This window comes from Neopelma chrysocephalum, unplaced genomic scaffold, assembly GCF_003984885.1.
Source record: "Neopelma chrysocephalum unplaced genomic scaffold, ASM398488v2 Primary Assembly neopelma1_283, whole genome shotgun sequence".
Classification (NCBI taxonomy): Eukaryota; Metazoa; Chordata; class Aves; order Passeriformes; family Pipridae; genus Neopelma; species Neopelma chrysocephalum.
In genome coordinates this window covers 387,854-400,698 of record NW_020897945.1, presented here as the reverse complement: position 1 = coordinate 400,698, position 12,845 = coordinate 387,854, and the positions used below count along the sequence as shown (strand labels likewise).

Here is a 12,845-nt window from a genome sequence, read left to right as displayed (position 1 = left end):
CCCAGCCATGGGCACAGCTCTGCAGCCCATGGGACCAGGCTTCTCTCAGCTCTGAGACCACCACTGGTCTGGCTTTTTCCTCCCCTGTGCTGATCAGTTTGGCCCACACCTGCCAAAAAAACCCAGTGGCACGATCAGCCCCCTCCAACCTGTCACAGCACCTGGGCACTCCCAGCTCCCTGTGGCTCCACCAGGGAACTCCCCCAGTCAGCGCCCACAGAGTGGGGCTGGAGTCCCAGTGGGGTCTGTACAGGGACCCTCCTGGCAGGGGCAGCCAGGCACAGACACTGCAGTGTGGTTGGGGTCAGACAGGACCTTAAAGCCCCCTCGATGCCAACCCCCAGTGCCATCCCCACCCCAGGCAGGGACCCCTTCCCCCAGCCCTGGGTGCTCCCAGGTCCAGCCAGTGGGACCCTGGTGCTCCTCGAGCCCAGCAGCCATTGGGACCCCCAGGCACAGCTCCCCCAGGCACAGCTCCCAGCAGCCCCAGCCCCAGCCCCACATCCCAGCTGTGGGTCTCCTCCAAAACACCAGTGCAGAACTAGCAGAGCAGGTGGACAGAACAGGCTGGGAAGAACAAGAGAGCAACAACTCTTTAATAAATTAGCAAAATAAACAGCATTTATATATATATTTATATTCCATTGCTGCGTCTCCACAGATCACAGGAGTTAAGCCAAGGTTGATTCCCCAGTCTCATGGCAATGCTGATCCAGAGGCCTCAGTCCAGGTATCCCTGAGGCGATGCCCGGCCTCGCGGTACCTAAAAACCTGAAATCACTGAGAAATAAACCGGCTTTTTTGTAAGCCAGAGACACAGCTCCCAAGGGGCAAAGTGAATTACCAGATGATTTCACCTGGCTGACTCCAGGTGGAAGTGATTAAAAAGTACTGATCCAATTTTTCCCCTCTTAAGAAAATAAAAAAAAATGTTCCCCCACAGGGAGGGGGAGGAAGGAGCAGATCTATCGCATGGAAGGATTATCAGTGACAGTAAAACAGATTGATTTGCAGGGTACATGTCTCCAATTGTTGCAATGGCCAGGGGTGGAACTGATTGGGTATTTTGGTCACGAGTCAGTCGATCCCAAACAGGGTGAGCCCCCGGCCAGGGGTCCCTCAGTCCTCATCACGGACGTACTGCCCGGCCTCCCAGCGCTGGGCCATGGCGCTCTTGTGACGGATCACTCTGGTGCTTTCCACCACCTGCAGAGACCAGAACGCGCAGGATCTTTGTAAGGAAGGGATTTTTGTAATCAACCTGTTTTGCAGAGCTGCCCCCCTGCCAGCCCCCCCAGCCCGCTCTGCTCATGCAGTGCCCACCCCAGGGGGAACGGGGGTGTCAGGGCAGCGTGAGCAGAGCCCCCGCGTTCCTGAAGGACTTTACCTCTGTGTTGACCTTGTCAATGGGCTCTATGCCTGCGTACTGTGGAAAGGGGAAGACAGGATCAGATACTGGCAGCCTGGCAGGGGAATACCCAGAGGCGGCTGGATCCAGCCCCGGGGTGGTCAGAGGAGGGGAGGCACACGCAGTCGTGCCCTCCCCGGGGTGGGGGAACGGTTCAGGCCGGGTTCCCCCCAGGAGGAAGCTGCTGCTCCTCTCCAGTCCCACCCAGTGCCGGCAGCCCTGGGGAGCTCACACGGCCCCTCTCTGGTGCCACCACCACCGGGTCTCCCACCAAGCCAAACAGCTGGACCTCCGGCTCCCAGTGGGAGCCAGAACAGCCACCTCCAGCTCCAGAGCCACCAGTCTTCTCCTGGGCTCCAGCCCCCCCAACCACATGCTGCCCAGAAAGGACAGGGTGGGCACATTCACCTTTCCATCCTCCTTCACCCTCCTCCTCCGCTCTTCGAAGGGGCTGGACCGTGACGAGTCCGGGGTGGGGGTCTCTGTGCTGCCCTGGGAGGAACTGGCCACTCTCAGTGGGGTGAAGGACGATATCAGCCCCAGGATCCCCGTCTGGTGTGAGGCAGGAGTGGAGGGAGGAGACCCAGACACCGAATAGCTGCCGCTGGCACCTGAAGCAGCTTTACAAGAAAGCATTGGGGGGTGAGGGACTCCCAGGGGCTGGAGACCCGCTGGAGAACCAGGCCCCTGCCCCAGACCCACGTCCGCAGATTTGGTCACAGCTGGGGCCCTGTGTCTGGGCCCCAGCCAGGGACTGCAGGAGCCAAGAGGGGAAGTGCATGAGCTGGGCCCTTCCAGCCCTGTTTGCTGCTGTAACGTGACACAAAGTCATCAAGACCTGAGCAGCTCAAATCAAAAGCCATGCTGCTCCTGCGGAGCCTGTTCCTCCTCAGCAGCAGTTCTCCTGCTGACTCCAGTGTGTTGGTGTCAAGTTCTCCTGGGACAACTTGCTACCAGCACACAGGAGTCCTTATGGGCATCCCACAAGATCGTTGCTCTACGACTCTGCCCCTCTCCTCCCTTACCGGAGCTGTGCCGAGAGCGGGAGCCCTCCTGGGGAACGCTGTCTCTGTAGCTGTTCATCAGCCGCCTCCGCTGCTCCTGCAGCTCCTCTTCCCTCTGCAGGTCGCTCCGGATCTCCTCCTCAATCAGTGCGGACGTCTGGGGCTTCCAGGTCCGCAGCCGGTACTGCTCCTCCCGGCCGTCCTCCCTCCGCGGCGGGCTCTGCGTCCCCATGTCCTCCACGAAGGAGACCTTCGGCTTCCAGAAGGAGAGGGAGAAGTACTCTCTGGGCAGGACAGCAGTGCTGGTGGGGCTTGGGGTGGAGCCGGGAAGCTTTCCTCCCCAGGAATCCTTGCTCCCCCATTTGCTGGCACTGGCGGAAGCGTGCTGGGACACCGAGGGCTTCTCCCGGCTCCTCTCGCTGGCGGCGAAGCGCGGCTGGGACAGCTGGAAGTGCGCGATGCTCGCTGTGTAGCTGGGACTGCTTCTCCTGCCCCTGGTGTCTTCCGTGGGGCTGGGGCTCGAGGGCTGCTCCACCACAAACTCCTTAACCCAGCTCCTCCGCTCCTCTGCCTGCCCTGGGGCCGTGGACTTCTGCAGGGGGGCTTCCTCCTGCTCAAACACCCTCCTGCGCTCGTCCAGCTCCTGCTGCGTCCCCCTGTCATACGCCCCCAGAAGCCTCCCTTGCCTCTTCAGATCTTCCTCCCGCTTGGTTTCCTGCTCGATTTCCCTCTGGACGTAAAGGGAAGCACGGCCTCTGTCCTTCCCTTTCCTGCCTGGGCCAGGAGAGGCATGAAGGGCGAGGACAGGCTTGGTCTGGATCTCCACCAGCTCACTGCCGGAGGTCAGCCGCTGGATACCCCTCTCTTTCCAGAGGTTCTCCTCCCTCTCCATCGCCATGCGGATCTCCCGCTCGATGGGTGTCTCATTGCTGACCTTCGTCTCCTTGCCCAGCCCGTTGCTGCCGGCCCTCAGATCCACGAGGCCACTGAAGGTCTCATTGGAGGCACTTCCATCGCTGCCGTAGCCTGTGTTGGCTTCGTTATACATCTCACCCAAGCCAGAGTCCAGGTCCTCTCTGGACAATGCTTTGCTCAGGCTGGACATTTTCACAATGGGATACGACCTTTCAGTGTGAGCTTTTCTGGGAGTATAAACCTCCTCCTTCTCAGGTGTCTTGTGGGACACATTGTAAACCTGGTAAATGCTCTTGTCCCTCCTGCTCTGGCTTGATGCACCGGCACTACCATAACCTCTCACAGCCTTCGTGGCCGTCTCAGGGCTGTGCCACTCTTCCCTGGAGACTTTTGTCACTGACTCTGGCTTAGGGGATATGGCCTGCTGCCCTGGGCTGAAAAAAGAGCCTGGGCTGGTCTTCTCTAGCATCAGAAACTGCTGCCGAGCTGCGGAGAAGTTGATCTGCTCCGTGTCGATATTGTCAGGGTCCACAGGTGTCACAGCCCTGCCTGGGGAAGGTTTGTCAAAGCTGATGGCAAAGCTGGTGGTGACACTACCTGCATGCCTGCCTTCACCCTGGCTGCCCATGCCGGTGTTGATGGAGCTCAGCTCATCCATGGAGCTCCACCTCTCGGCAATGGTGGAGCTCTTCCTCATCACCTGGCTCCGGATGACCTCCCTCCTCTCGTCCTCCAGCTCCCTGGCTTTCTTGGGTGAGATGTTGGGTGGAGGGACCCTGTACAGGTCCTGTTCCTCCTCATCGTAGAGCTTTGAGGGTTTCCTCTCACCCCTGTAAGCCCTGAGGTCGTACAGGCTTCCCGACCTCACCACCTCCAGCTTGGACTCCCTGTCTGGGGATGGGGTCCAGACATCTTTTCCACCCTCCAGGATATATGAGGGTGACTGGGACCTCCTCTTCCAGCCATAGCCATTTTCTACCCTCTGGGTGCTGTGTTGAGTGGAGCCAAACACGTCGTCGTCACTGTCGGCCCTCAGCTCTGCCAGCGAGCCGGTCTGGTACCCATCGCTGTGGTCAGGCCTGTGCGAGGCCTGGGGGAGCTGGAACACCAGATGTCTGGTGACCCTGTCCATCTCCTGGGAAGAGTCACCCCTCTGCCAACCTGTCTTCGGACCGGGGCAGCTGCTCAGCTTCAAGGTCACCCACGAGCTTCTGGCTCAGCAGAGGCCAAGGGGCCGGACCTGGCTGTCCCTGCAAGCAGGAGGGGAGAGCAGCTGTTAAGAGCAACAGGAGGAGAAGAGGTCAGGGCACAGCCCCTCTTCCAGCCTGGTACCGCTGTCCTTTTTGGGGACAGACACCAACCTGCCCCGTCTGGGGCAGGAGCAGGCAGAGCACAAAGCACCATTCCCGATAGGAATTGCCACAGAGCCCAGATCCCCCTCCGACCTCTGTCCCCCAGCCTGGGCACGTTCCAAGGCTGCACAGCCAAACCTGCCACGGGTTTGTGGCACCACCAGTGGCAGCGAGACCACAGTGAGACCACAGCCCCGGTCCGACTGGGCATCACCCTGGGCACAGACACCCTCTGGTGTCGCGTGGGGCTCTCCACATGCACGGGGCAGGGAGTGGCCTCCAGCCCCGGGCAGCACCAGCAGGGAGAGGTGGCAGCAGTGGCACTGAGGCCACCCCTGCCTGGAATATCTCCTCGTGCATTTACAGGAAGAAGCCTCCAAGCAGCCGAGCCGTAGAAACAACTGGGTCATAAAAGTGGTTTCATGGCTCATAAAACGAGGGGACTTTAACCCCCCTGGCATGCAGGGCGGGAGCGAATGGCCCTGACCTTGATGTTGATGCTCCGGCGCTGGCTGGGCCAGAGCCGGCTGGGGCAGCGGGTGCCAGGCAGGGAGGGGCAGCACAGGTGGGTCCCCATGAGGCAGCAGCTCTCACCACACATCAGATGCCATCCCGGCCCCAGCGCCGGGGACACGAACGTCACCCCCGGACGAGCCGGGCGCGCCCAGGGCCAGCAGCACATCCTGTCCCACTGTTTGCCAAGGCTTAGCCTCAGCCTTGCTGTCACCTGTCACCACCCCTGGCTGGGCTCCGTGAGCCCCAGCAGGTCAGGGTGTGTCACTGCCGGGCACCGCTCCGGGGATCTCATGGCCTGCTGGGAGCATGAGGCAAAACGGGAGCAAGCCCACGGCGATGCCAGGGGCAGCCCAGAGCCCGGCTGCCGTGGTACCTGCAAGCACAGCTCAGGGTGAGGCTCCCCAGGACAGAGGCAGATGCCTGGTGCTCCCCATATCTGGAGCATCCCAGCTTGTCCCCAGGATGAGAGCACTCTGGATATGGCTTCTTCCTGCAGCAACACTGGTGACTGATCTTCCCCTTCCCCTTCCAGCCCTCCTGGGATGCAGTCCTCCCACAGGGCAAGCGGGGTTGGGCTCCAGTCAGGAGCTGTTTAAGTCTTTCCTGGATCTCAACAGCAGCATCTGGGACATCCTGGCTGCCCATGCCCAGCCCTGCTGGCTCAGCCTCTCCCCCTGCAGCTGTGCTCTGCTGAATTTCCCTGTAATTCCCCTACCTGTGATTCAGTCTTGCTCTTTCATTGCCCCCAGCGACCTGGACAGTGAAAACCACCTGACCACACCTCTTACCGTGTTTGGGGTGGTCGAGGTCCTGGCTGGAAGGGGACCCATCCACACCCCCCCCCAGGAGCGCTGGCAGCTGGCACAGGAGGGGAGCAGGGAGGAGGAAGCCAGCTGGGCTCTTATCAGGGCTGCTCCACTCGAGCGGAACGGCCCCTCCCAGAGCTGCGCCCAAATCCATCCACCTGGCTCAGCCCGGCCCGGCGCTGAGGGACGGTCGGGGTTTGGGGGTCCTGATCACCCCCCCTGGGCTGGGCTGCCCCCCGGCCCAGCCGAGCACCACGAGAGGTGCTGGCCAGAGCAGGTGGCATCGCAGCACCCACCAGTCTGGCCTGGGCCCCCCCACTGCAAGGAGACATCTGGGGCGCTCTCCAGGGCCCTCCTGTGCCAGGGGTTCTGCACGGGGCAGCAGAGCTGCAGGACACCCCCCCCTGTTCCCACCCTGTGCCGTGGCCGCGTGCGCTCCCGGACCGACGACGTGTGAGGCGTGCACGGCGTGCGGCCAACGTCCCTCTGCCCGCCCACAGGCTGCACCAGCCCTCTCTGCACACCCTCGCTGCCACCATCCCTCCGTGGGCACCGCTCCCTCCGAGGCCGGGGGACACGGCGTCCCCCCAGCACCTGGCACTGCCCTCACCCCGACCACGCTGCACTTACTGTCCAGGGAGCCGTCGGGGCGGGGGTCCCCATGCCCCGAGGAGGCCACACAGGGCACCCAGCTGAGCCGTGTCTGCTGGGGAGTGGCTGGGGTGGCAGCACTGGGGGGCGGGGGGGCCGTGGGTGGCGTGGCTGCGGGGCCCTGATAAGCTCAGCACGAGTCTGTGGGGGAATTCCAAGAACCATATTGGGCTCAGTGCCCTGTTCCTGATCTCCCTGTGCCTCCATCACCCCGCTGCAGCTGGTCCCATGCCCGGGAGGCTGCCCTTGGTTCTGATCTGTAGCGTGCACCGATGCACCAATGTGCCAACGCACCCGTGTGCCAATGCACCAGCGTGCCAACACACCTGTGCCTCGATGCACCAGTGCAGAGGTGCAGTGGGGCAGTGGTGTGGCAATGCACCCACAGACCTTCTTCCAGGTGCCTCCTGCCTCTCCATGGACACAGCTGTGGCACTGAGAAGCCCTGAAGCTGCAGTGAGGGCCTGGATGCCCAGCTCTCCTCCCACCGTGTGCCCCAGGGCAGCAGAGGGACCTGAGTGAACATGCTGGGAGCAGCCACGCCGGGAGCAGCCTGGGCTCTCTGTCACACCGCGGGGCCTCCCCTGCAGTCACCGATAACCCCGTGTTTGCACAGGCAGTGCTCTCGCCGCCGCGGCAGCCCTGGCACTGCCAGCCCCTGCCCCTTGCAGCAGAGCAGCTCCCTCCTTCCCTGGGGACACGAGCCCTGCACCTGGGAAACCTGGTCTGGAAACCTCGGGCGCCTGCCAGGACAAGGGCAGGGCGGTGGCACAGTGGCCGTGGTGCCCTTGGTGCCCATGGCCACAGCTGCTGGATCCCAGCGGAGTGGGCAGCATCGCCAGTGCCCAGAGCCACCCTCCCTCCTGGCACGGGGCATCACAGCTGAGCAGGCAATGCTGTTCTGGGATGCTCAGCCCTTCACTGTGCCGGTGGATGGGGTGGGAGGTCCCGTCCTCACCCTCTCTGCCCTGCACTGCAGCCCACTCCTGCCAGGAAGTCCCTCCCGGCCCCGCTGCTGTCCCAGCACGGCGCTGGTGCCCGGCCCCGGCTCACCCCAGCTGCAGGTGCTGGGGGGCCCCACTTACCCCTGCCCAGCCCCTTGGTGCCCCTGTTCCCGCTCGGGGCTGGCGCTGCCTGGCCTGGGGACGCCGGTGCCGTGTGCCTGCCAGGCTGTTCTGCGTTTCCGGGCAGGTGAGTGGAGCCTGTTTTACCACGGGGCTGAGCCAAAGTCCACAGGTGATGCCAGGGAGCCAGGAGCGCTCCCCGCCTGCCGCAGGGCGTGTGCTGGCACCTGGGCTGGCACCGGGCAGGGTCAGGGCCCAGCTGCTCCAGGGAAGAGCCCTGGAATCCAAGCCTTGGGCAGCAGCAATCGCACCAGCGTGGGGACGTGCAGAGACCCGTGGCCATGTGCACACAGACAGGCCTCGTCAGGGCCTGGGAGGTCCTGACCCCACCACTGTCCCTCGGGACAACCAGGTAACTGGGCTGCCATGTCCCCTTTACCTGGGCAGGCCCAGAGTGTCACCCTGCATCCCTTTCCTCCCAGCATCCCTGTTCCCACATACCCCTTCCTCCCCACTTCCCCTGCCCATACAGTGAAGGGGCAGCAGGGCCCGTGCCCGACATCCCTGTCCCTAACCTTCCACCCTCATCCTCCCATCCCCAGGATCCCCAGCCCAGCCCAGCCCCCTCCCACCCGTCGGTGGCAGCAGGATGGTTGTTCACACAGTTTATTTGCTCGGTTCGGGTGTTTTACAAACAACGGGGGGGTGGGAGTGGGGGTGGGATTCAAACAGCTTCGGCACAAGTGAAAAGCTCGGGGTGCGGGAAGTGCACTTCAGCGGAGGTGGGGGGGACGGGGGGGCTGCGGGACGGGGCAGGGGTGATGTTGGGCCCACTGCCTGCTCCTCTCGTGCCCCAGCCCCGGCCCGGGCGCCTGGTCCCACTCCCCACTGCCAGATTGGGCTGGGGGTCAAAGCCAATTGAGAGGTGGAGGGTGCTGAGAGTGGGAGGGAGTCCCAGCTTGGGGTCGGGAGGATTGCAGGGCCCACAGCGGGATGGGGTGAGTGGTGCTGGCCCCTGGTGTGGGGTGGCGAGAGATGACATTCCCCCCGGGGTTGTGGGGGAGATGCCCTGTGGCACTGAGCCCCGCGCCCCGCTCTGCAGCAACGGGGCTCCAGGGATGCCCTCAGCGGGAGGGGCAGGAGAGGCCCCCCCTTCCCCTGGTGGGGAAACCCCTCCCTCCCTCAGCTCTGCCTCTCCCAGAGGCTGTGGGTGCCCAGGCAGGGCTCAGGTGGCACTGCGAGACCCCCGCAGTCCCCAGCCCTGCAGTGACTCCACTGGGGGAAAACTGCAGCCTGGATGGTAACTGGGGGGGAACTGGGATGTGATGGGGGGGGTCACTGCTCACATAAGGGGAGTGTGGGGGAAGGAAGGCCTTGGGTGGCCGAGTCCCATCCCTGGCTGCTCTATCACTGGTGTCCCAGTGGGCTGGGCAGTGTGGGGGCTGCTCCACACGTGCTTTGGGGGATCTCTGGGGACTTGCCCGGCCTCACAGCAACGGGGACCCTCTCACGCTCACACAAGGACCCCTGTGCTGGCTGGTGGCTGCACCCTGCCCAAAGCTCCTGGGCAAGTGCCCCTGGGCACAGGGCCTGGGCACTGCCCCGGCGGGCGCTCCCTCGCCTGCCCCAGTGGGTCTCGGGGGGGAGGAAACGCTGGTGCTGGTGGTGAAATCCCCACTGAAGGGCTGGGGCGTGGCGTGGGGGAGCAGGGAGGCTGCCCTTCGTGGGACACCGGACCCCTGACAGCTCCCAGTGCCGGTGCTGGGGTGAACTGGGCTGCCAGTGCTGGGGTGAACTGGGCTGCCCTGCTCCCCTGCAGGACCTGGTGCTGCAGCCCGGACCCCCAGAAGGTGGCTCTGCAAAGCTGCCACGGCTGAGCTGCAGAGGCAGGAAGGGAGCGGGATGCTGGGCCACGCTCCTGCTGCTATGAGGGAGTGGGTGGGGTGGGCACACCCACCCCATTCCTGTCCCCACAAGGCTGGGCCCCCCTCGCTGCCGTTGCCACAGGGGGACACGGGCACTGGGCACAGCACAGCTCAGCCCCGGGGGCTGGCAGAGCCCAGCGGTGCCAGCCAGCAGCCAAGTTGGAGGAATGGCCATCAATGCCATCACCAGGGTGAGGGGCTTCCACACAGTGAGATGAGCCTGGGCGAGCAGAGCAGGGTCTCCTGCCCACAGCTCTGAGCACAGGCTGGGGTGATCCTAGAGGAGCTGTGCGTGGCCCTGCCCATGACCACAGCTGAGCATCATGGAGGAGACACTGCCCTTAATGCCCTTCCCTCGCCTGGACACGCTCGGTCCCTGAGGGGCTCATGGCTCGGGGAGCCCAGGGCCATGGGGATGAGGACACGGGATGGAGCGGAGATGTCCATGGGCAGCCAGAGGGGAACAGACACAGGCCTTTCCCCACTGGTGATGCAGATGATGGAGGCACAGAGAGAGGGCCTGGCATGGGGCTGGGTCCAATGCCCGCCACAGGCTGGGCCAAGTGTGGGTCCCGCTGGTGCCGGCTCCCAGGGAGTCATCTACGGATGCAGCGGCGTCCTCCGATCCCCTGCCCGATGGCTCCATCCTCCGACGGGGGTGGGACAGTGTTGGTGAAAGAGGAAAAGGCTCCGGTGTTGGGCGGCAGGAGGGCTCCGGTGGGGTCGGGGCCGGGCTGTGGTGGGGTGAGTGCACCGTGGGGTCAGGGGGTCTCTAATAAATACCACAGGCAGCACTGGTGGGGGCAGCGCGGGGCAGGCGTTGGGCAGACGGGGCGAGCGTTGCCACGGCCCCCATTTGCTGCTGCCCGCTGCGGCCCCCTGGGCACCGTGTTGGATCTCCCCAGTTCTGCAGAAAGAGGGTCCGTGTCCAGTGTGGGGGAAGCCCGGCGTGCCGGGACGGCGGGCCTGGCTGGCAGGGGCCGGGGCAGAGAGGGCTCGGCGGGGGCAGCCCGTCCCGGCGGGGGCCGGCGGGGCTCACATCACCGTGCAGCACTTGCAGCGCTGCTTCTTCACGTCTGTCTCCTGCTCGGCCTCCTTGGCATCTGTGGCGTTGGCACCCGGCTTCTGCCCGCCCGCGCCCTCCTCCCCCAGGGGCTGGGCGCCCGCCGGCTCCAGCGCGGTGCCGTTGGGCGGCGCGTGGTCCTTGTGTGCCGGCTCCGGCTTGCTCTCGGTGTCCTCGATCACCACCAGCTCCGCCTTGATGGTGCCCTCCAGCCCCAGCACCTTCTTGGTCTCGTTCTCATCCTCCACGTTCTGGTAGCCCATGAAGATCATGGTGACGGGCTGCTCCCGGCTCGGCTCCGTCCCCTCGCCCGGCGGCACCGCGGTGCTCTCCCGTGGCTTCGCTTGCAGCCCCGTGATCTCCCTCCTTGGCGTCGGCTTCTGGCTGCCCGGGGCGCTGCTGCCCCCCTGGCCCGCCCTGGCCGGGGTCTCGCGCCCGGCGGCTTCGCTCAGCGTGGCCTCGTCCGCTTTGTGCAGGAGCTCGTCGACCTCGGAGGAGCTGAGGGGGTGGGCCCCGTTCTGCAGGGCCCCGTCCTCGGCGCTCACCGCGTGCACCACTGCAGGGACAAGAGGAGGAAGGGTGAGGGAGACTCAGGACAGGGGCACAAAGCGACCAGGAAAAGCTCCTGCTGGCACAACCCGCTCAGACCCGGCTCCCGTGTGGCCAGGGAGCAGCCTGTTCCCCTCTCTAAGGGCTCTGCCACTGAAGCTGGGACTCCTCCCAGCATCCTGACCCCTCTCTCAGATGGAACTGCTGTCAGACCCCCCCTCATCACCTGGCTCCTGCCCGACAGCAGGCAGAGGCCAAGACAAAAGCCCAGTGTGAGGAGCGGTTCCTGAAGCCTCAGGCTCAGCAAACCCTGTGGGAGCCACGGCTGTCTGCCAGGCTGCCAACAGCAGCCAAGCTGCCTGTGCTCACCGCGGCAGGACGGGATCTGACGGCACCCGCTCGGCCCGGGCTGACACGACCCTCTGTGGCAGGTCAGCACTGCCACCTCTGAGAGCTCAGCAGGTGCTGCCCCACCGCATTCCCACCACCTCCTGACACATCCTGCCGGGACCGTGGCACCCGCTGGCCCCGTGCCCAGAGGAGACGGGGCTGTCCCACCCCAACACGCTGTGCCGGCTGCTCACGGCACTGGAGGCAGAGATGTGCGTCACGGCCAGAGCAGCCACTGGCTCGTGGCGTTTTCCACTTGACCTGGGGCATCACACAACAGTCGGTGCCACCGCTGCGGTGGGCAGGCGGTGAGCGAGGCACAGGGACCATCCTGGCAGGGCCAGCACAGCCGTGGCCACAGGGGAGGTTTGAACAGGACCACTGTGCCGCGGTTTCCTTGGAGAGACAGTCAGTCCACTCAGCCACCACAGCCCCCAGTAACATGCCCCAGCTCCATGGTTGGTCCTTGCCACCACAGTGGTCCCTCAGGTGTCACCAGGCCCTTCAGAGCAGGTTCCCAGATATTGCCAAGAGCAGGAGCTGCAGTCCCTACTGCTGCACTTCCTCCATACCCAGCAGCCACGCTCCCCACTGCCAGCCTGTGGGCCAGGCCAACATGGTGCCAGTGCCACATTCCCTGCCCACAGGATGGGCTCCTGAGTCTCAGACACACCAGATCCTCTTCTCTCCTCTCCGGTGGTGCAAGGTCACGATGTGCAAACCAGGGCTGGCCTGTCTGGACCATCCACACCACACTGCCAGGACAATCCTGCGATCCGCCGGACCGGGGCCAACGAGGAGTTGCCCTCACAGAGCTGGTGAGGCTGCCAGGAGCAGCCCCCGCACTTCCTTGCCCTGGTGGGTGCCCGCTGGGATGTTTGGGCGGCCGCTCCCTCGTCCCCAGCCCTTTGCTTCTGCCACCGGCCAGCGGCGAGGGCTGGCCCGTACCTTTCATCTCATCCTCGTACACTTTGACCCCCTGCAGACAGTGGTTCTGGGGGAGCAGGGTGGTGCTGGACAGGACCTTGGTCTCCCCAGTCACTCTGTCCTTCTCCACCGTGATCTCCACCGAGTACATGGCTGGGACACAAAGAGGACAGTGCGTGTTACGGCGGCCCCGGCCCTCCCCAGCCCCTGCTCTGCGGCTGGCGTGGCGTGGCAGCAGAGCTGTGGTGCTCAGCGGTGCTCGGGGTGCTCAGCAG

General features: G+C 64.5%; 2 protein-coding genes across 15 annotated transcripts in view; both read right to left on the bottom strand.

Moving 5' to 3' along the window:
* PALM (paralemmin) overlaps positions 1-12,845 on the bottom strand; it is a 30,936-nt gene that overhangs the window by 7,130 nt on the left and 10,961 nt on the right. For 3 of the 6 annotated variants that reach the window (XM_027704631.1, XM_027704633.1, XM_027704634.1), the window contains one exon: positions 8,367-11,260. In XM_027704631.1, the coding sequence (XP_027560432.1) occupies positions 10,677-11,260 (584 nt within the window). In that variant the 3' untranslated portion in view covers positions 8,367-10,676. Of the gene's footprint in view, positions 1-4,528; positions 4,536-8,366; positions 11,261-12,591; positions 12,724-12,845 lie in introns of those variants that run through there. The other 3 variants (XM_027704629.1, XM_027704630.1, XR_003537472.1) reach the window with 2 other exon arrangements.
* Positions 569-6,723, bottom strand: MISP (mitotic spindle positioning). 9 transcript variants are annotated; one of them, XM_027704606.1, is made up of 5 exons: positions 6,632-6,723; positions 2,434-4,577; positions 1,817-2,028; positions 1,388-1,426; positions 569-1,206 (listed from the first exon to the last, which is right to left on the bottom strand). In XM_027704606.1, the coding sequence occupies exons 2-5, from the start codon at positions 4,457-4,459 to the stop codon at positions 1,120-1,122; spliced, it is 2,364 nt and encodes a 787-aa protein (XP_027560407.1). In that variant the 5' UTR covers positions 4,460-4,577; positions 6,632-6,723; the 3' UTR covers positions 569-1,119. The 9 variants fall into 9 exon arrangements, with proteins under 9 accessions (XP_027560407.1, XP_027560414.1, XP_027560416.1 ...); XM_027704613.1 differs by having other exon boundaries at positions 1,817-2,019; XM_027704615.1 differs by having other exon boundaries at positions 1,817-1,900.

Excerpts from the sequence above, each read along its gene's own strand:
- MISP (XM_027704606.1), bottom strand. The coding sequence starts at position 4,459 with ATGGACAGGGTCACCAGACATCTGGTGTTCCAGCTCCCCCAGGCCTCG. Across the intron at positions 2,029-2,433 it reads CCGCTCTCGGCACAGCTCCG|CTGCTTCAGGTGCCAGCGGC; the intron begins GTAAGGGAGGAG and ends TTTCTTGTAAAG. Across the intron at positions 1,427-1,816 it reads GGGTGAAGGAGGATGGAAAG|TACGCAGGCATAGAGCCCAT; the intron begins GTGAATGTGCCC and ends CCCTTTCCACAG.